This window comes from Gekko japonicus, unplaced genomic scaffold (genome assembly GCF_001447785.1).
Source record: "Gekko japonicus isolate JY-2015 unplaced genomic scaffold, Gekko_japonicus_V1.1 scaffold2446, whole genome shotgun sequence".
NCBI lineage: Eukaryota > Metazoa > Chordata > Lepidosauria > Squamata > Gekkonidae > Gekko > Gekko japonicus.
Genome location: NW_015167127.1, coordinates 138,062 through 160,766, shown reverse-complemented (window position 1 = coordinate 160,766; position 22,705 = coordinate 138,062). Strand labels below are relative to the sequence as shown.

Below are 22,705 nucleotides of genomic sequence, written 5' to 3'. Positions count from 1 at the left end.
GTAAACATCTGGATACTTCGAGGGTGCAACCAAGAAAAAAGGGGTGGGTGGGGTCCATTATTGCCTGTTGCCAAGTAGCCCCACTCAGGATGGCCGTCCTCAACGCTATGGAGCCTACAAGACAACAACTCACTGAGGTGGCTTGCAGCGCCTGAGCCACACCACATGAGCTTTCCAACAATACAACCACGAGCTACCCTTGACCAGAAGGCTGCTTGATCAAGGGGGAGAGAGGGGGCCCCGCATGCACAATGCATAGGTCTACCTTACAGGCAGCATCCTTGGTATTGCTGCACACTGCCTAATGGAGACCACTACAAGAAACTCCGAGGACTAACTATGACCGCTCACCTGTGCTCAGGGGCTAGCCTGATTTAGGTAAAATGGCCCAAGTCATGATAGAAATGACTGCTGCGATGCAATGTTAAGTAGATGATGGAAAGTGCCATCAAGTCGCAGCCACCTTATGGCGCTCCCGGGAATTTCAAGGCAACAGACCTTCAGAGGTGATTTGCCTGTATATGCATAGCAACCTTCATGTCCCTCTAAGGTTTCCCATCCAAATACTAACCAGAAACAACACTGCTTGGCTGCTGAGATCTGAGGGGAAAAAAGCTAGTCTGAGCCGTCCAGCTCCATACTAATAACGGACTGGGTCCCTAATACACTGGCCCCCTACCTCTAACACAAAATGACCCCCGAAGGAAGGAATATCATGTGAACACCCCAAGCTATGTCCTATGAAGTAAGATCCTGGAGCAAGCAAGGGCGGTGGTGCCACTCAGCTTGCGATGTCCATTCTGTGACCAAAAACCTTTAATATTGCCATCACCCTGGGCATCCTTCATGCACCTGGGAAGGTTAGAATTGAACCTGGGCCCCAGTCCTGCACATTCAAAGGGGGTCTCCACTGAGCCAAGTCCCCCGATTGAAAAAGAAGGTGGGAAGGGACCCCAGCAACCATGGGTGGCCCCAAGAGCACCCAAGAACAAACTGGCAGAATACCTTGCCTGCCTCTGCCTAGCAACCCTGGACGTCTTTGGAGTTTTACCAGCCCAATACTAACTAGGGTAGACACACTTAGCTTCACAGATCTGATGAGATCAAGCTAACCCAGTCAACATATGAAGCTGCCTTTTACTAAAACTGAATCTTGGCCCTTCAAAGTCGGTTTGTCTACGCAGACTGACAGCGGCTCTCCAGGGTCTCAGGCTGAGGACTTTTACATGACCTCCTAGCAACCTGATGTTTTTAAACTGGACCAGCCGGGAACTGAACCTGGGACGCTCTGCATGCCGAAGCAGATGGTCTACCACTGAGCCACAGTCCCTACCTATTAAAAGACAGGACTGTAAAAGGAAAGGTGTGGCGCACAAGCCCTGGACCCTGCCAGTTAGCCATGCCGCCCCCATCCCATGGACTGCTCCGCCCCCCAGCTATTGGTCCACGTGGCATTCCACCCTTCCCTGGTAGGGGACCCAATACTCGAATGCCCACCTGAGCACCCTTGACTGAGAGAACGCAGCCCCAGGGCCACCCCACGCACGCAGAACCACCCAGCGTGCCATTTCTGAGCGCAACACTGCGCTGTGATCCGGCCCCGCAAGGGCGCACAGCCGCGAGCGCGGCCTCATCTGCCCCTATAACAGTCATTTGAACTTGGCCCAGAGCAGAGAGCTGCGCCGTGATCCGGCCCCACGGGAGCGCACAGCCGCGAGTGCGGCCTCGTCTGCCCCAAAACAGTAATTTGCTGCCCAGAGCACTGAGCTGCGCCGTAACCCGGCCCCGCGGGGGCGCACAGCCGCGAGCACGGCCTCGTCTGCCCCATAACAGTTATTTGCGGCCCAGAGCGCAGAGCTGCGCTATGACCCGCCCCGCGGGAGCACACAGCCGCGAGTGCAGCCTCGTCTGCCCCATAACAGTAATTTGCCGTCCAGAGCGCAGAGCTGTGCCGTAACCCGGCCCCGTGGGGGACGCAGCCGCAACTGCGTCTTTGCACTACCCCAGAACAGTAGCCTGAATGCGGCCGAGCCACCGCCGCCGCTGCAAACGAACTAAATATGTAGCTTGAAAGCCGGTCTGGCCCCATCTGCCGCCGCATCCGCCGCCACGTCCATCAGTGCGACTGCCGCTCGAGCTCCGCACGAGGCGGCACAGCAACAATCCCTGCAGGGGATTCACGCCGACACAAAGAGGAGCTCAGCCATGCAGCCCCATGCCAGGTAACCAAGCGCACAGCTGTGCCCCCTCCACCGACGAACTGCGCGGGACTGCTGGAGAGGAGAGGCGGGGCTGGGCTTTTAAGCCTTCAGTACCCTGTCCCCTCCTGAGTCCCGTATGTGGCGCTTTTTGGCGCCTAAACGTTCCCCTGCCTCGTCCGGCTGGGAGGCAAAGGCGCTTTCCCAGCCCAACGGCCGGAACGGCCGTGGGCTGTTTAACCGTATTTGCCTTCTTAGAGAACCAAGATCTGCCAAAATCTATCCTATCCTATGGTTTAGTATAGGATAGTTTGCGATAGGTCTTGAATTCCAAGACAGATGCATTGGAAAGTAGAAAAAATGCACATGGAAGTGTAGTGGATATTAACAATCATTTTTTTTTCTTGAATAAAGTTTGAGTGGAGTTGTGCCCAGATACCTTAGGTATTTTTGTTTGTGTTTTGTTAACATGCCTTTTACAGTATACCTACACTACAAATTAAAACCTGTTCTAGATCTGTTTAATTGTCATGGCTTCCCAAGAACTGTTGGGGATATGTTTCTCTAAAAACTAATTCCCAGAACTAGAGGTTCTCAGAACACAGCAGCTGATTTTGTTCCTAGTCACTAGGATTCATAGTTTCTTCTGTTTCAGAAAGTTTGGGACATGGGTTGCAAACTGGTCAATCACAAACTACCAGTAGCTTGCTGGCTGCCAAAGGGTAGTTCATGATGGCCACACCTGGCCAATTCTCATTCCCAGGGGTCGTTTCGTAGAAAAAGAGCTAGGGGAACTCATTAGCATAACTCATTTGCATATGCCACACCCCCTGACATCACCAGAAGTGTGTCATAAGGCCACACATTCCGCCCCCAACGGTCCTGGCCGCCACCGCCAGCCTTGCAGCTCCACTGCTGAGCCCCATGAGGGGCCCGGCGGTGGACCAGCAAGGCTGGCGGGAGTGCAAGGAAGCCCCGCGAAGGCCCTCCCTGGCCCCAGGCAGGCAGGGGTGGGGAGAGGCAGGGAGGAAGCAACTTACCGTCCCTCTTCTCCTGCCTTCTCCTGGCTGAATGAGGGCCGGAAGCAGGGAGTGGGGCTTTGTCATGTGCCCCGCCCCCGTACCTCACCCGGGTGAACGACGATCCCCCGCGATCCCCCCGAAATGACCTCTGCTCATTCCCTGTCAGTGCCTGAAAGCTGATGCAACTGGGTTGCACCTGGGGTGCCCAGTACCACTAGCTGTTTGACACTGATGGGGAGCAGGCTTTCTCCCCTGCCCATTAGCACTCAACAGCTGATTTTTCTAGAGTTTACCTGGCCAACTTGAAATGGCTAGTCATGCCCTGATCCCAAAAAATGTTGAGCTCCTGGCTGGTTCAAGTTGGCCAGGTGTACTTTAGCTACATCAGCTGGTTGGGGGCAGAGTCTTACTCTCATTACCCTGATCAGTTGACTCTAGAGTTGTTTGACTGGGGAGTAGCTTGGGACATTGTCTATTAATGAAAAAAAGGTTGGCAAATTCTTGTTTAGGGAGAGCAACCCTGTATTGTATCCAGCAAACCACTGCAGTACCTTTTCATCCCTAGAATGATGATGCTTAGAGTCACAGGACCTGTGTGGACAAAAAGCTGCACATCTTGTTGGGACTATAGTGAGGTGAATTGGTAGAAATCATGAGACGTAGATTTTTTGTCCCACAACTACAGACATTGTCTTTCAGTAGGTCAAAAGAAACTGGTAGGAGAGGGGGAGACATGGGGAAATCTACATGTGTTGTACTAGCAGGTGGAAGGATACAACTGAGTTGTTTGTTTGTTTGTTTGTTTATTGTAGTCGACTTGCACCCCAGGGCTTAGGGCGAGTAACACCAATGTTAAAAAATACTATAATTATTAAAACAATCATCACAACAATCAGACAGCATGTACAGGCACAAGGTAGTATAACTTGTCCAAAGTGAGGATTTATAGCCTGTGTGTCAATGGATAATAAGCTGGTGCAATTGACAAGATAGATGGCAGGGAAAAGGGCTGGGGCAGGCCAACTCAGATGGAAACCTCATTGCCTCAACCAAATCTCATCTGGAAGAGTGTTCCACTAGGCCAAGGCCAGAGCCGAAAACGCTCTGGCTCGGGTTGAGGTTAAGCAAATGCTCTTTGGCCGGGGATCACTAGGAGATTATAATCCATTGAGCACAGTACTCTTTGGGGGACATACCAGGAGCTATAATGGGATATAACGAAGTGAAACCTCATCAGTTGTTTAATGCCAGCCGCACAACTACCTAAACTAAAAAAGGTCTTGACAATATTTTTGGTTGCATGTTGAAACCACATTTTGGTGATCCCTTTTGTTTGTGTGTGGGGGGGGGGGAGGAGGAAGCTGGATACTACCAAAACATGGCTGCCTTGGGTCACAATTTAAAAGAACGCCCACTGTAGCAAGCAACAGTCCCCTCCCTCTGGTTTTCCTCCCCCCCCCCCTGCAGTTGGGCCATACAACCATCAGTACAGACACCATCCTTTTATGCATCTCTGGCAACCAGGTAGTTCAGTAGTTACATGCAGTTGCCCCAAAGTCTTTCCCCTCTACATCTGCCAAAAACTATAGAGAATAACTATTGTAAGGTGAAGAGAGCAATAAGAGGGAAACCAGCATCTTTCACTTTAATTTCTTCAGAGCAGGGAAGAGAGAAGGGGACCTTGGAGACATTTGGGGAGTGATGCAAGTGGGGGCATCTCCACCTATGAAATTCCTGGAGTGTAAAACTGTCTTCCATGCGGTGAGGAGGGCAACATGGTGGTGATTGGGACCAACACTCTCCTGCCAAGGCAGCAAGGCAAAGTGAAGGGAAGAGAGCAGCTCTGAACAATGCTACCAAGTGAAGAGGCACTGCTAGGCACAGAGGAAGGAGGTAGCAAGGCACCAAGCAGTCAAAGTACAGAGGAAATCACGTTCTACTCCCCCCCCCCATAAGCTCTGTTCAGTTTCTGAAATTACTGTAGTATAAGCACATGCAGGACAGAAAAGACTGATGGAGGTTATACATCACTTCATGCCTGCCAGTGCCAATAGTGGGGAAGGAAGGAAATAAGGAGCCCCAGGAAACACTTTAGTGGCATGGCACCTCACAGGAGGCCCCCTGGGGATCACTGCTGTAGAGCGGAGGAATTCTTCAGCTGCAGAACAACCATTAAGGATGTCCCTTGTCTGAGCTTGGTCCACAGGTAGCGGCCTCAGGATGGTGCTCTTGATTGGTGTTAAAGAGTGTACTGTGTGCGGCATCGTCTTCTAGTCCCAGTCCAGTGGACCTCAAAAGAGAATTAGGGAGCCTGGGCAGATGCTGGAAGTGTGGTGGGATTTTTTTTTTTTTTTGAGGCACCTCTTTCCTAACAAGGTCCTAAGGCACCGGCCAAAATCTAACCATAAGGGGCAGCCCAACAAGTAGGCACGTTATGTCTGTCCTCCATTCAAAGATCACCTCAGTTTAAACTAATCAGGCTTTATGCAGCATTTCTATATTTACCAGTTCTACAAGATGTATACAGAATAACGTTTCATATAGATAGCAAAATGCTTGGGAGAAGAACACAGGGCTTTGGAGGTATCTTTCTCAACTTTACTTCGTTTAAAAAAACAAGTTAGTGGTGGGCCATTCTGGGGTTTTGAATATGTTCACCTGACAGTCGTAGGAAATGTTTCTGCTAGATGCAGAACGTGATTTTAATTTACTTAAATTACTGAAGATATTCTCTTTTTCTCTACTTTTACTATCTGCCTTCTTGGTCTCCACTTCTTCCTTATACTGGGTCAACTTGAAAGACTCCTTAAGTCATGTGAATGTGAATGTTCCCAGAATCTTTCCCAGTGAACGCAGATTTGCATACAGTGAAGCTATTTGTTCCATGGTGCATATTGCATTGTATGTGTGAACCCATTGATAGCACGGTTCACCCAAAATGCTGCCAAACACACCAACGTATTCAAAACAAAAGAGCTTTGTTTGTGGTTAGAGCAGTTCAGGAAGCCTTAGGCTGATTGTTGTTTTGTATTGGAGTGATGGCAGAAGAGAAGGGAAATCCTGCTTGAATTGAAGCACAATAATTAAATACCAAGGAGAGGAAAAGACTTTTCAGAGTTGGTTTAGATGTTATTTTATATTAAGATGGATTGGCTTCCTTATTCTGTTGAACAAAGTAAAAAAAGGCTTTTAGCTAATGTGTCTTTAGAGGCAAGAAAGGAAATTGCAAATTCTGTCTTAAAGCGCTCCTGTGTAGTCTAAAATAAAGAGCAAGATGTGGTGAATTCAGAGCTGAAAAACTAACTTTATCTGTTGTTCTTTTTAATCTTCAATTTAATCTTCAGTTTAAATATTTACCTTGAAGACAATGGGGTGGATCCAGCCAGCTTTTTCATCCATTTCACCTCCAAACTTATAGCCCCAGTTTCACATTATTTTTGCACATGTGGTTCCCATGATCCCTTTTTTGGTGATCAGAGGGCTCCCTCCTTCCTTCTCCAGCAGAAAAGCTGGTTGGATCCTTTATCTTAACACTTTAGCAACATAAAATCTTGGGATCTTCGTCGTGGTCTCTGCGCAGTCCCACACATGGGTTGGGCGCCTGCACACGACCTCGACCGGAGAGACTTCTAGAGCTTTGCCTCAGAAAGCTTTTGGCGGGCTCTCTTCCCACCCTGGGGAGCAGGCACGTACTGCGCATGCCTGGAGCGGGGGAGAGAGCCGCCTCCCACTCAGTTTTTCTTCGACCGCCTGCGTGTTCACACTTCGTTTCTGTTGTTCTGTGCTTGGCTCAGCTAAGTATATTTCTTTCCTTTCTCTCTTCATTTCTGTTTCGTTCTCTCTCCTTGCTATTTAAAAAACAAAGAGAAAAGAAATAATACTTTTCTTCTTTCCCCCTCTTCCCCCCCTTTTTATTTTATAGTGGGTGGGGTGGAGAACGTATGGGCAAAACAAAGTTTTTCAAACTGTGCCATTATTGCCCAGCTACAAATCCCTCAAACAACGGTCACGAGTTGTGCCACCTTTGTCTTGGGGAATCCCATAGAGTCAATAGCTGTGTCCATTGTGCTAGTTTTACTAGACAAGCTCAACGTAATAGGGAGACTCGCCTTAGGGTTGTGCTCTTAGAGGCAGCTTTGCGCCCTGCCATGGCTTCGACTGTCTCTCAAAAATCAGACGGCTCTTCGAAGGCACCAAAGTTGAAATCCAACGGCCTGAGGGTAAGGCTTCCTCAAAATCGAAAGTCAAGGCCTTGACATCGGCTTCAACTTTGGCTGTCGACCCAGTCGTCATTACTGGCTTAATGACATTGACCCATGCTGTGGCTGTTGTACCTAACACGTCCACTTTGCGGCCTCCGACACCACCGCCTACGCTCTCTTCATTCTCTGGGCATATTCTGTTGGGTCAATCTATGAGATCGCCTCCTGACTTGTCGTGTCACCGGGACTCTCGATGTCCGTTGCCACACTCCCGTACCCCGATCCACCATTTGGAGGGCAGGGAGCATTCTGTTGGCCGCCATTCTCAATCTCGCTATGATCGAAAGCGTCTCATTCGTCGCCAGTCACCTTCTCCCTCGGGATGACCAATATTGGTCTCCCGATGAACGAGATTGGCCTGATTACTATCCGTATTATAATCCGAGGTCTCCTACTCCTCACCGACACCACTATGATTGGCTTCATCACTTCAAATGTCCTGATCATCCACGCATTTCGGATCGCACCAGGCGTTCTCGGTCCATTACTTCGGCCCGCTCTGTGCCTCCTGACCAGCCTCCTGAGCTCTCGAGACCTAGGGATGCCCCAAAGTGTTCTCCCTCAGAACCTGGGCTTTATCCCCCTATTGATGACTCGATACCGGCGGATCCCACTCAACAGCGGAGATCCTCCTCTCCCATGTCAATTTCCGACAACTCGGATTCTGCAGACCTTGAGCCTGATGTTCCGCACATCGACGATGAGCTTCGGCCCTCGGGTTCTATTTCACCTACTGAAGGTCCGAAAGCATATCTGGAACTTGTAACCAGGTTGGCCTCCGCGCTTCAGGTCCAGGGTTCCACTGAATCCCCGGTGGTGCCCGATGTCGTTCACAAGCTTGTTCAGGCCGACCTCCCACCTTCTATGGTCCTGCCTCTGCTGCTGGTCCACCTTTCTGCCCTTAAGGAGACATGGATTCATCCTGCTTTGATTCCCCCGGTCTCCAGACGATACGAAGTCTCTATAAGGTCCAAGAGAATTCGGGGAAGTTTCTCTTCAGGCAAATTCCATGGTGGTACAATCTTCCTCGAAATCGAAGCAATCTGCCCGCCACTCTGTGCCTCCCGATCGCGAGGGCTGCAAAATCAATGTTATCGCAAAGAAGCTGTATTCCTTCGCCTCTATGAATCCTCGTATTGACACCTACGCATCATATTTGTCGGCCTATGCATTTAGTGTGGCTAATGCAGTCCGTCCCGTCTTACAGTTTGTTCTGGAGGAACACCGTCCAACGTTGTCAGGAGCTTTATCAGAAATTTGCACGATCTCGAAACAGCAAATTAATTCAGTCCGTCATGCTGTCACTTGCTCCTCAAAAGTTCTTGTCTCCTCCATCACTCTTTTTTGCTCTCCGTCACCATGCTTGGCTAAGAGGTACCTCTTTACAGCCCGACGTGAAATTTCGGATTGAGGATCTCCCCTTCGATGGTGAAGGTCTCTTCCACTCTACCACTGACGAAGCCTTAAAGGCTGTCGATGATAGTCGGATGCAGGCTCGGAACCTATGTGTCTCGGCATCAACACCTTGATGCCGTTACCGTTCCTGGAAACCATATTATGCCAGATGCCAGCCGTCTCCTGCGCCCACCTCCCATTGGAGAAAGAGGCCCTATGACTCCCGTTACTCGAATAGGGTGCGCCAACAGGCCCCTAAAAAATCCCAGCAGCCCAAGCAGTCCATTTGACAGCTTCGATCGCCTGCCATCTCCTCCATCTTACACTCCTCCCATCCGGACCCGACTCTTCCCTTTTCTACGAACGTGGGAAGAAATTTCAACTGATATCTGGGTCCTTACCATCTTACGGGTCGGGTACGCCATACAGTTTGTTTCGCCTCCCGACCTACCTCATTATGTCGTCACCCCCTCCCCCCGGATCCTCTCCTCGATTCCGAAATTTTGCGCTTCTAGCCAAAGGCACCATCGAGGTCGTCCTGGAAGCGCAACGAACCCTAGGCTTTTACTCCAAGTATTTCCTCGTACCGAAGAGGGATGGCGGCTTCAGGGCCATTATGGATCTTCGTGATCTGAATCGATACATTCGATGCCATAAGTTCCGAATGGTCACTCTACAATCTATTCTTCCACTGATTCCCCAGGCTGCATGGTTCGCCTCTGTCGATCTCCTGGATGCATATTTTCATGTTACTATCCGTCCACAGCATCAAAGGTTCATGCGTTTCGCTGTCGGCAACGCACACTATCAATACCGGGTCCTTCCGTTCGGACTCTGCAGTGCCCCAAGGGTTTTTACCAAGCTGATGGCTGTGGTGGCTGCAGACCTCCATCGTCGTGGGATTGCCCTGTATCTCTATATTGATGACTGGCTTCTCGTTGCCTCCACCCAAGACCAGCTCCTCCAAGAGTTTCTCCCGAACTCGAGGGCCTCTGACATACTTGCCTTGGCCTCCCAGTTCCAGACCTCTCCCCGACAGTCCGCTCAGTCCGTCATGAGGCTCCTGGGTCACTTTGCGTCTTTGTAGTCCGTCATGCCAGGTTGAGGATGCGCCCCCTCCAACTGTGGCTTCTCTGTGCCTTCAACCCTCTCCGCAGTCCGTGGCACAAAATCCTGTCGATCCCACCCCTAGTCGTCGACTCTCTTGCCTGGTGGTCTCATCCTTAGCACCTGCACTCTGGCATGCCCTTTCGGCATCCTCCTCTGCAAGTGTTGATCTCCACCGATCCATCCCTCTGGGGTTGGGGAGCCCAGTGTGGAATCCTTTCAGCACAAGGGACCTGGTCTCCTTGCGAAGCCGCCCTTCATATCAGTATCCTGGAGCTGCATGCCGTTCATCTCGCTCTCCGCTCCTTTCTCGCTCTCCTTCGAGGCCAAGTTGTTCGGGTTGCTTCCGACAACACCACCACCGTTTATTACATAAACAAACAGGGTGGGACTGCCTCTGTCTTTGCCAGGCAGGTATCGGTCTCTGGCAGTGCTGCATCCGCCATTCCATCAAAAACATTGATGCCGATCGGTTGAGTTGCTCCCACTTTTTGGACAACGAATGGTCCATCCACCTTCGATACCTGAAACCTGTCTTTCTCGAGTTCGGTCGCCCTGTCGTAGATGGCTTTGCAACTGCACACAATGCCTGGTGTTGCCTCTTTTTCAGCCATGGTCCATCATCCACTTGGTCCCTGGGAGATGCCTTTCTCCACACCTGGAGGGGGAACCCTCTTTTACTTCTTCCCTCCATTCCCCTTGATCTCCCGGGTCGTTCAGAAGATTATGACCGATGCCACATCCTGCATCCTAGTCATTTCATGGTGGCCGCGCCAAATCTGGTTTCCTCACCTCCTTCGGCTCTCCAACCGGACATTCCGGACTTTCCCTGTCGTCCCAGATCTCCTCTCTCGGGCTCGAGGAAGGATCCTCCACCCCGATCCCGTTTTTTTTCAATTGATGGCCTGGAAGATCCTGCACTAGACTTCTTGCCTGAAGTGTCCGAAGTCCTTCTGAATGCCAAGAAGCCATCTACCTGTGCCACTTAACGCTCTGAAGTGGGAGAGGTTCCAGTCGTATGCCTCTGCTCAGTCCTTTGATCCTCTCCAGTCATCTCTCTGTGAGATTTTTTCCTATCTCGTCTCGTTAAAGAATACTGGCCTTGCATGCTCGTCTTTAAAGGTTCATTTAGCGGCCATCTCGGCCTACCATCCCTTGATACAGGGATCCACAGTTTTTTCCCACCGTCTTACAAAGTCGTTCCTCAAAGGCCTCCTCCACCACTGTCCCCCTAGGAAGTGCCTTCGTGGAGTCTCTCGTTCTCACTCAACTGATGTCTAAGCCATTTGAGCCCATGGCCACGGCCGAGTTCAGGTTGCACTCCTGGAAAACTGCCTTCCTTGTAGCAATTACTACTGTGCACAGAGTAGGCTCATCCCCCCTATACAATTGTCCATAAACAGAAGGTTGTCCTTAGACCAGATCCTTCTTTCCTGCCTAAAGTTGTTTCTGCTTTTCAAATCTCCCAGTCATCTGTCTTACCTTCATTCTTTCCAAATTTGACTGATACACCTCAGAGAGCCCTCCACTGCCTCGATGTGTGCAGAGCGCTCTCCTTTTATTTACATAGGACTCCGCCCATACATAAATCTCCTCGGCTGTTCCTTGCCTTTGGGCCCCCTCATGTCGGGGATCCGATTTCCTCTCAACGCTTGTCTAAGTGGGTGACGTCCACCATAGCCCTTTGCTATGAGCTTGCACGTCAACCCGTTCTTACCTCTGTCACTGTCCATTCTACACGGGCGGTATCGACATCCACCATTTTCCTGGCTGGTGTCCTGTTGGAGGACGTTTGTGTGGCTGCTACGTGGTCCTCAGCATCAACCTTCGTGACCCACTAAGCACTCGACGTCCAAGCTCGATGGGATGCTGCATTCGGCCAGTCGGTGCTGCAATCTCTCTTCTGCGTCTCCAGGTAGGACCAGTAAGTGTTTCTTCCCGCTGATGATGCTGTGTCTTAACCAGTATTCTTTGTGTCTCTTGCAGCTGCCAGCTCCCTCCTCCAACTGGTTCAGCTCTTGTAATCACCCATGTGTGGGACTGCACAGAGACTACGACGAAGATAAACAGGTTGCTTACCTGTAACTGATGATCTTCAAGTGGTCATCTGTGCAGTACCACAATCCCACCCAGCCTTCCCCACTGCTGGCATCTCCTATTCACCTTTCCTTTGCTTGATGGGACTTACTGGTAGCGGTTGAAGGAACTGAGTGGGAGGCGGCTCTCTCCCCCACTCCATGCATGCGCAGTACGTGCCTGCTCCCCAGGGCGGGAAGAGAGCCTGCCAAAAGTTTTCTGAGGCAAAGCTCTAGAAGTTTCTTCGCTCGAGGTCGTGCACAGGCGCCCAACCCATGTGTGGTACTGCACAGATGACCACTCGAAGATCATCAGTTACAGGTAAGCAACCTGTTTTTTCTTTTAAATGGAGAATAAGAGGCACTAAATAAAAATAACAGGTTAGAGACCTAAAGCTGCTCTTCAGCAGGTAGAAGGTGTTTTCCACTGCCAGGAGGACCATTTTTGCTCTTCACAGAACATTTGTGATGGACAGTAAATGATTAATGCTGTCACCCAGTTTGAGAATCTTGACTATGGAATTCTTCAGTTGGGTTGGGAGTTGGCAGTTAACTGTGAGAGAGTAAAGCAGACTGTGAGAGGGCCAAGAAGGATCCTGAATTAGGGAAGTGGGACACGTAGCCCATATCTATCAAGACTGAGGGAAATAGCTCCTAGTGAAAAGGGGTAGTCCATAGCCAGTGGATAAGGAAACTGGAACTTCACCAAGTTTAGTGTCTGTGACACCAAGAAGCTTATGCTCCTTTATGTAATCAGAGACTGCCAAGAAATCTCCCCCTTCAAGTTTTAAAGACCTGTCTGAATAACAGAAACAGTTACTTGTTTGTGACAAATTATCTAGTGTTTATTTGTATACAAAATTACCTAATTCCTGTTGCCTGTGCACCTCATAAGTCCTAAACTTGATTCCTACATGACAATTTCCCCTCAAAGTGGAATAAAATAGTTCGTTAGCTCTGATTTACCATCAGCCTCTTATGTGCCATCATAAAACAAGGACAAAAGAAGGATTTTAGTCTCTCAGTTCCCTAGGTTGGGTCAGCCTTTATCAGTATATATTTAATTGACTGAGTGGAACAGCCAGAGAAAAACAGAGAAGAAAGAAAAAAAGGGGCTGCCCAGCTAAGAACAAGTAAAACGGGAATCCTGTGAGGGAGGGCAAAATTGTCATAACATCATGCAAAAAAAGTTAAATGACCCCCCCCTCCCCGAGAGAGGATTTTGCTTGGGCAAGAAGCTGTTCAGCCTCTTTCATAAGCAGAAGAACAAGAACACCTATAGGCCTGATCATTACAATGGTGCATAAACACTTGTGGAAGCATTTGTAGAATAGCTCTAGCAGCTACTTCCCTTTGGTTCATGGTTTTTAAATCCAACCTGTTCATCTGTTGGTTGAAATTCAGGCCCGTAGCCGCAGTGGGGCATTTAGGGGTGATGCCCCCTCACTCATGGCCCACACCCCACAACTCCCACAGCCCCTGCCCTTCCCTGCCGGCTGTACTCGTTCACCTTGGCTGCTACAGGAGAAGAGCCAGACAGCTGATGCAAATAATACTCGGCAAGTATGTGGTCTCTGCTGCAGTAGCAGGCAGGTGAGGCCTGCTGCTACTGTAGCACAGAGTGCACATTCCTCAAGTATTAATCGTGCCAGCCCGCCAGCTCTCCCTCTCCTGTAGTAGCTGAGGCTCTCTTCTTCACTTGCCCATGGGCTCTCTCCCCCCCTCCCCGATTTCTGCTGCAGGCTTGGGTGGATTGATGGCACAGCAGCAATACCTGCCACTTAGGTTGCAATCCATCCTGAATTCCACGTCCGTCCTGAATTCCACCCCTGTTGGAAAATAAATCCCATTGAGTGAAACAGTACTTAGTTCTTAGTTCTTATGCTTATTCCAAATGGGAATGTAAGATCATTTAAGGGTATAAATGTTATAACTCTATAATAATTCTTAACTCTAGGTTAATGTTTTCTGTCTTTTTAGAGTTGCAACCAACCTAGTGAGGCGTCTCTGCGAAAGAGGTAAGAAATTTGGCAAAATCGGAGTATTTCATTTGTTAGTGTTTTTCAAAGCAGTGGTAAGAGTTTGCAGTGATACCTCTTTGGCTTTTCAACTGTGATGTTTTCCCAAAAGAAACATTATATGTGTTAAGCTTGTAGGTTTTTATAAGCTTTATATGGGGAGCAACCTCTGAGGCTAGGTTAGCTGCTTAGAACAGAGGTGTCAAACATGCAGCCCGGTGGCCGGATCAGGCCCCCAGAGGGTTTCTATCAGGCCCGCAGTGGAACTGGCTGTCTTTTGCTTCTTTGTCCAGTTCTGCTGCTGCTGCATCATCATAGGTTTGCAGCTTACAGATACACACCTGAACAGCATACTCAAGATTGCAACAGCACAGACATTTTGATGCAATAATTCAGAGCAAGAGGTGTCAGTTATCAGACACTGTTAAATAAGCAAAATATTGCAAGAGTGCTAATGTTTTAAGCATGTTTTAAGTTAAAAAAAACCCTCTGTGTTTGTGTCCTTTATAAAGTTTATATCTCCGCTACCTGGCATTACATTTTATGACACACATGGCCCGGCCCATCAAGGTCTCATTTATGTCAGATCTGGCCCTCATAACAAATGAGTTCGACACCCCTGGCTTAGAAGTTTTCAAAGTAAATGAGAAAGTGCTATCAACTATTTTGTGTCAGGTTCTAAGAAAATACCTTCATATGATCCAGCTCTGATAGCAATTCAAATCTACAAAATCAAATCCAGATGAGTGGAGTATACACTTTTATATTTATCAAGGAATCACTGAGGATTGCTGTATTTGAATATGCTTTATGGATGTCTACATGTACCTTTGAAATGTTGAATCTAGCATGATTCTTGAAAAAAAGTATTGAAACAGATTTAGAACCCAGGGTCCGTGGAGTCAGCTGGCAGAAACACTACTACATCCTTACAGATCAAGGACTTTTTTGAATTTATTACAAATAGTTTGTGGAAAAACTCCACCTGTGAATTTCTACCTATATTCAACTTTTCCAGTGTTGTTTATGGAAAATTTGTTCTGAGTACTTTATATGTCTATTATTAAATTAATTGATTATTGGTGTTAAAATTTGGGCACATGCATGTTTTTTCAGTTTTCAAATGTTCATATAGGTCTGGTTGCTTACTCTGAGTTGTGCAAATATGGAGTTTGGGTGCATGTCACCAAGCACCGCTAATTTGAAATCTCCATCCAATTTATTGGAGCTAGCACAGAGACGTCTGCCTGTCATAGACAGCATTATAGTCTGCTTAATTTTGTTTTTCAGAAACTCCTCCAGATGCTCTGATACTAGAGTCCCCTTTTACAAATATACGTGAGGAAGCAAGAAGCCATCCCTTTTCAGTGGCAAGTAGAGATTTGTCTGCTGGAATCTGCCTTCCATGTCTGACTTACATGAATAACTCATATTCACATGCTGAATCAAGAATTCTAGTGCATCTAAAGTTGCTAGCCCATGAGCAAGCTGTTCAACAAGACTTTTGAAATGTTGCATTTTCCAGATCTGTATAGTATTCTTAGCTGGTTCTCATTTTCAAGGAATACTGTTTATAAGGGACAGTCTGCAGAAGTATTGCTGTCCACTATTTCTGATAGCCCAAGGAAAGATAATTCAAAATTATTTCCCATTTACAAACTATTAAGGAAGGCATGTACAAATAAATGAAAAGTATTAGTGCTGAAGATGGGCAGAGGTAGGCCATTACATTTACCACCCAGCCCACCAAATCTTAGTTGAAGTGCTAAAGCACTGTAAATGTGTCCTGCTTGCCTACAATGAGGCAGGCAGGACATAATAATTCTGATGTATTGGGCAATGGTTGGAATTCATAGGATGTTGCAAGCTGCACCTTGGATTCCTGCCAGTAGGTGATTCCTGACCATGCCAAGGAGGCCAGAGTGTAATCAGTATCCTGAATTCCACATCCGTCCTGAATTCCACCCCTGTTGGAAAATAAATCCCATTGAGTGAAACAGTACTTAGTTCTTATGCTTATCCTGAGAAGAGCCAGTTCCCTTCACACTAAATCTCATGTGGAGTTACTGTTTGCTCCACTTCTGGGCTGATTGTGGGAAAGGTAAGCCAGCTTCTTGGTCTCGCTTTCCCCATAGTACATTACCCCTTCTCACTGGAAAGAGGTCAGGGGAGAGAGCAGTAAACAGGATTCAGCCCCTTCTTGCAAACAAAATCTGTTGTCCTACCTCAGAAATAGGCTAAAAAAACAAACAAACAGTCATTCTCCTCTGTCCCCAAACAAGTCCATCTAAGGAAGAAGGTGGCTTAGTTTTGATGTAGTGGCCTTACTTGTCAGAAATTAAACAATTGGAGGAAAATCCATGAGGAGCAATGAGTCATTTCAGTCCTCTGTCCAATTGCCCCTTCCTTCCTTCATCACTGGAGCAAAGTTCGTGAGTAATTTCTGGGGGCGGGGTGCTTACTCGCAATTTCTCTACTGTTTTCATATTATAAACCGCTACAGACAAGAAAGTGGTGGTGTAAGGGGGGTGATCTTGAGAGCTTTTTTCCTCCTGTAAAGAAGTAGGCTACTGTGCACACACATACTTGTTTTAGAGAATCCAGTTGTTAAATAATTCACAAAAGAGCAAAGAAAGTTTTAGATTTATATCTACAAAACAGCCTGTGCAAAGCAAAGTCTTGCAGAAATGTTGCTGGCAGTGCACATTTATTTTGAATCCGTATGTGGCTGCAACTTATTTTTCAATAATATTTATTTAGAAATAGAGTGACTCTTTTTCTAGATGATTATACCCTATTGCTCACATACCTGTAAATGTTTTTCTTCAGATATATAGATACTTCCCAGGATTTGATTGGTTTTTCCTTGACCCGATCACCTCTAGTGGAATTAAATTTGCAAATGATGAAAAGTAAGTAGACACTCTCTCTCTTGAATCCGCCCCCATTCTTTATGTGTGACAGAAATGTGAGTTACTAGAATTTGTGCCCAGGAAGTGTACATAAAATGGACCATTTGACTGTGTGCCTTGGATTGCACTTGACCTTTTGGCAGTTACGGTATACAAAGAAAGAGGTTTATGGTTGAGAAATCCAGAGGAACTAAATATTTCTTCCTTTTTGCTAGAGGTAATCCTAGTAAGGAAACGACTATCCATTTATCTCGCCAAGAATATTATAAAGGCAATAAAATTCCTAGATGGAGATGCATCTCCTCTCATGCTAATCTATACCATGTGACAGGAGTGCTCAACATTTTTGAGCCTGTGGGGAACTTTGGAACTTTGAAGCAGGGCGGTGTGCCTGTTGCAAAATGGCTGTCACAGGAGGCAGAGCCAAGCACAAATGCACAGAAAAGAGAAGGGGGTTAAGGAATATGCACAGACAGAAGATGCTGGGATGGGGGTACCACACACGCACACTGAGAAGAAGATGACCAGTCGGGGAAAGGGCAGATAAAACACACAGAGAGAAGACGGGAATTGGGGAATAGGGGTCCTCTAATTCTCCCCAGCGCCTCACAGCTGATCCATGGGTCTTGTTTACAGGGTCCTTCTCCAGTGAGCGATGGGGAGGAAAAGGTCCTTTATTTTTATAAAGGCAACCAGTCATTGGTTCTGGCCTTCATAATGGCCCTGCCTACTTTTTTAAAGCACATGGCAGGTGCCCACATTGGGGAACCCTACCATGTGATACGCAACCAAGAAATCAGAAGGAGATTGAGACTGGGGAACTAGAAAAGATTCATAAGTGTAAGGATATGTCACTGATGACCAAGGTCGAAATAATTCATACTAGAGTGTTCCTCATTACTGTATGGGTGTGGAGGTTGGACAGTGAAGAAAGGTGACAGGAAAAAAGATGTTTGTTTGTCTGTTTATTATATTTGACTCATAGCCCGCCCGCCCTTGCACAGCAGGGCTCAGGGCGGGTAACACCATTGTTAAAAAAATACTATACATTAATTATTAAAACAATAATCACAACAGTATATTAAAAAAAAATCAAATCAGACGGCACATACAAGGACAAGGTAGTATAACTTGTCCAAAGTGAGCCTGTGTGTCAGTGGATTATAAGCTGGTGCAATTGACAGGATAGATGGCGGAGAAAAGGGCTGGGGGAGGCCAATTCAGATGTTAACCTCATTGCCTCAACCATGGGCCTGGCAAAACATTTTTGTCTTGCAAGCCCTGCGGAACTGCATTAAATTCCACAGGGCCCAAATCTCGTCTGGTAGAGTGTTCCACAAGGCCAGAGCCGAAAACGCTCTGGCTCGGGTTGAGGCTAAACAAATGCTTTTTGGGCAGGGATCACTAGGAGATTATAATCCATTGAGCACAGTGCTCTTTGGGGGACATACCAGGAGCTATAATGGGATATAACGAAGTGAAACCTGATCAGTTGTATAATGCCAGCTGCTAAACTACCTAAACTAAAAAAAGGTCTTGACAATATTTTTGGGTGCATGTTGAAAGCCACATTTTGGTGATCCCTTTTGTGTGTGGGGGGGAGAAAGCTGGATACTACCAAAACATGGCTGCCTTGGGGCACAATTTAAAAGAACGCCCACTGTAGCAAGCAACAGTCCCCTCCCTCTGGTTTTCCTTCCCTCCCCCACTCCGAAGTTGGGCCATACAACCATCAGTACAGACATCATCCTTTTATGCATCTCTGGCAACCAGGTAGTTCAGTAGTTACATGCAGTTGCTCCAAAGTTGTTTCATTTGAAATGTCGTGTTGGAGGAGGATTTTTACAGCTACCATGGAGTGCCAAAAAGACAAATAAGTGGGTTCTAGATTCAAATCAAGCCTGAACTCTCCCTGGAAGCTAACATGACTAAACTGAGACAATTGTACTTTTGTCACATTACGAGAAGATAAGAGTCACTGGAAAAGACAATCATGCTAGGAAAAGTTGACGGCAGAAGGAAAAGAATATCTGACATGAGATGGATTGATTCGATCAAGGCAGCCAAAGACCTCAGTTTGCAAGAACTGAGCAAGGCTGTTAATAATAGGACATTTTGGAAGTCATTAATTCGTAGGGTTGCCATTAAGTCAGAAGTGACTTCACAGCACTTAACACAGACCATGTGGTATGGCTATTCCTGCTTCTCCCTTCTTCCTGGATAGATGTGGTTAAATATATTCTGTCTTGGGCATGGCTTGCATGACTTCTCTCTGCCTGTTTCTCACCACAGCAGAGAACTCAGACCAAGCGTGATCCACCTGGAGAAGGAAATGGCAACCCACTCCAGTATTTTTGCCAAGAAAACCCCATGGACAGTATCAAAAGGCTAAAAGATATGACGCCGGAAGATGAGCCCCTCAGGTCGGAAGGTGTCCAATATGCTACTGAGGAAGAGCAGAGGACAAGTACAAGTAACCCCAGAAAGAGTGAAGCGGCTGGGCCAAAGCCGAAAGGACGCTCAGTTGTGGATGTGTCTGATGGTGAAAGGAAAGTCCGATGCTGCAAAGAACAATACTGCATAGGAACCTGGAATGTAAGATCTATGAATCAAGGTAAGCTTGACGTGGTCAAAAATGAGATGGCAAGACTGAACATCGATATCCTAGGAATCAGTGAACTAAAGTGGACAGGAATGGGCGAATTTAACTCAGAAGACCATTATATCTACTACTGTGGCCAGGAATCTCGTAGAAAAAATGGTGTGGCCTTTATAGTCAACAAGAGAGTGCAAAAGGCAGTACTGGGATACAATCTCAAAAATGACAGAATGATTTCTGTCCGATTCCAAGGCAAACCATTCAACATCACAGTAATTCAAGTGTATGCCCCAACCACTGATGCAGAAGAGGCTGAAGTGGACCGGTTCTATGAAGACCTACAACACCTCCTAGAACTAACACCAAAAAATGATGTCCTCATCATCATAGGGGACTGGAATGCTAAAGTAGGAAGTGAAAAGGTAACTGGAATAACAGACAAGTTTGGCCTTGGAAAGCAAAATGAAGCAGGGCAAAGGTTAACAGAGTTTTGTCAAGAGAACACACTGGTCATAGCGAACACCCTTTTCCAACAACCTAAGAGGCGACTCTACACATGGACATCACCAGATGGGCAACACCGAAATCAGATTGACTATATAATTTGCAGTCAAAGATGGAGAAGCTCTATCCAGTCAGTAAAAACAAGACCTGGAGCTGACTGTGGTTCAGATCATGAGCTACTCATTGCAAAATTCAGACTTAAACTGAAGAAAATTGGGAAAACCACGAGGCCATTCAGGTTTGACCTAGATCGCATCCCTGATGAATATACAGTAGAGGTGAAGAATAGATTCAAGGGTCTGGATTTGATAGATAGAGTGCCTGAAGAACTATGGACGGAGGTTCGTGACATTGTACAGGAGGCAGCAATCACCACCATCCCAAAGAAAAAGAAATGTAAGAAAGCAAAGTGGCTTTCTGATGAGGCTTTACAAATAGCAGAGGAAAGAAGGAAAGCGAAAGGCAAAGGCGAAAAGGAAAGATTTACCCAACTGAACGCAGATTTCCAGAGAACAGCAAGGAGAGATAAGGAGGCCTTCCTGAATGAACAGTGCAAAGTAATAGAAGAAAACAATAGAATGGGAAGGACTAGAGATCTCTTCAAGAAAGTTGGAGAAATCAAGGGAGCGTTCCATGCAAAGCTGGCCATGATAAAGGACAAAAACGGTAGGGACCTAACAGAAGCAGAAGAGATTAGGAAAAGATGGCAAGAATACACAGAAGAACTATACAAGAAAGACCTCGATGTCCTTGACAACCACGACGGTATAATCACTGACCTCGAGCCAGACATCCTGGAATGTGAAGTTAAATGGGCCTTAGAAAGCATTAGTAACAACAAAGCTAGTGGAGGTGATGGTATTCCAGCTGAACTATTCAAAGTCTTAGAAGATGATGCTGTTAAAGTTCTGCACTCCATTTGCCAGCAAATTTGGATAACGCAACAGTGGCCACAGGATTGGAAAAGGTCAGTATACATTCCAATCCCAAAGAAGGGCAATGCCAAGGAATGTTCAAACTATCGCACAATTGCACTCATATCACATGCTAGCAAGGTCATGCTCAAGATCCTACAAGCTAGGCTTCAACAGTACGTGGATAGAGAACTGCCAGAAGTACAAGCTGGGTTTCGAAGAGGTAGAGGAACTAGAGATCAAATTGCCAACATTCGCTGGATTATGGAGAAAGCAAGAGAGTACCAGAAAAATATCTACTTCTGCTTCATTGACTATGCTAAAGCCTTTGACTGTGTGGATCACAACAAACTATGGCAGGTCCTTAAAGAGATGGGAGTACCAGACCACCTCACATGTCTCTTGAGAAACCTGTATAAGGGCCAAGAAGCGACAGTTAGAACCGGATATGGAACAACTGATTGGTTTCGCATAGGAAAAGGAGTACGACAAGGATGTATATTGTCGCCTTGCTTATTTAATATATATGCAGAGTACATCATGCGAAATGCTGGCCTAGATGATTGCTGGGGAAAAGATCAACAACCTCAGATATGCAGACGATACCACTCTAATGGCAGAAAGTGAAGAGGACTTAAAGAGCTTCTTGCTCTGGGTAAAAGAGGAGAGCGCAAAAGTGGGCTTGAAACTCAACATCAAAAAAACTAAGATCATGGCATCCGGCCCCATCACTTCTTGGCAAATAGAAGGGGAAGTCGTGGAAGTAGTGACAGACTTCACGTTCCTGGGATCCCAGATCACTGCAGACTGTGACAGCAGCCATGAAATTAAAAGACAGCTGCTCCTTGGGAGGAAAGTGATGGCAAACCTAAACAGCATGATAAAAATTAGAGACATCACCCTGCCAACAAAAGTCCGCATGGTCAAAGCAATGGTATTCCCAGTAGTCATGTATGGCTGCGAGAGTTGGACTATAAGGAAGGCCGAGCGCCGAAGAATAGATTCTTTTGAACTATGGTGCTGGAGAAGACTCTTGAGAGTCCCTTGGACTGCAAGAAGAACAAATCAGTCAATCCTCAAAGAAATCAACCCTGACTGTTCCCTGGAAGGCCAGATAATGAAACTGAAGCTCAAATACTTTGGCCACCAATGAGAAGGGAGCACTCACTGGAGAAGACCCTGATGCTGGGAAAGATTGAAGGTCAAAGAAGACGGGGACGGCAAAGGATGAGATGGTTAGACAGTGTCATAAATGCACGAACATGAAGTTGAGCAAACTTCAGAGGACGGCAGAAGACCGGAAGGCCTGGCGTGATCTGGTCCATGGGGTGGTCCATGGGGTCGTGAAGAGTCGGACTCGACTGTGCGACTGAACAACAACAACAACAAAGTTGTTTAATCAATTGATTTTATGAAGGCACTAAGCCTTGTCATGGTGAACTTTACCCCATTTGCTCTCATAAAAGCAGCTCAAACATTGTCTGTCTCATGTTGTTGGCCTATGTGGCATTTCCTCGCCAGATAATTTTGTCTGGCTCTGTCATTTAGCTACCAGAGTAAATTTGTTTACCCATTTTTTTCATATCCTGTAATTTAGTGGCTTTAATATGCTTCCTATTTTATGTTGTTTTATCACTGACTTCCGTTTAATTTTGTGACGTTAGTTTGGTTTGAATGCTGTTTTGTTTTTCTTGCAAAA

At 46.9% G+C, this 22,705-nt stretch overlaps 1 protein-coding gene across 2 annotated transcripts in view; it reads left to right on the top strand.

Moving 5' to 3' along the window:
* The window catches only part of LOC107111964 (monoacylglycerol lipase ABHD12), a 92,117-nt gene that overhangs the window by 60,561 nt on the left and 8,851 nt on the right, over positions 1-22,705 (top strand). For both annotated transcript variants that reach the window (XM_015413013.1, XM_015413012.1), the window contains exons 8-10: positions 14,040-14,077; positions 15,368-15,447; positions 16,907-16,989. In XM_015413013.1, coding sequence (XP_015268499.1) covers positions 14,040-14,077; positions 15,368-15,447; positions 16,907-16,989 — 201 coding nt within the window. The remainder of the gene's footprint in view (positions 1-14,039; positions 14,078-15,367; positions 15,448-16,906; positions 16,990-22,705) is intronic.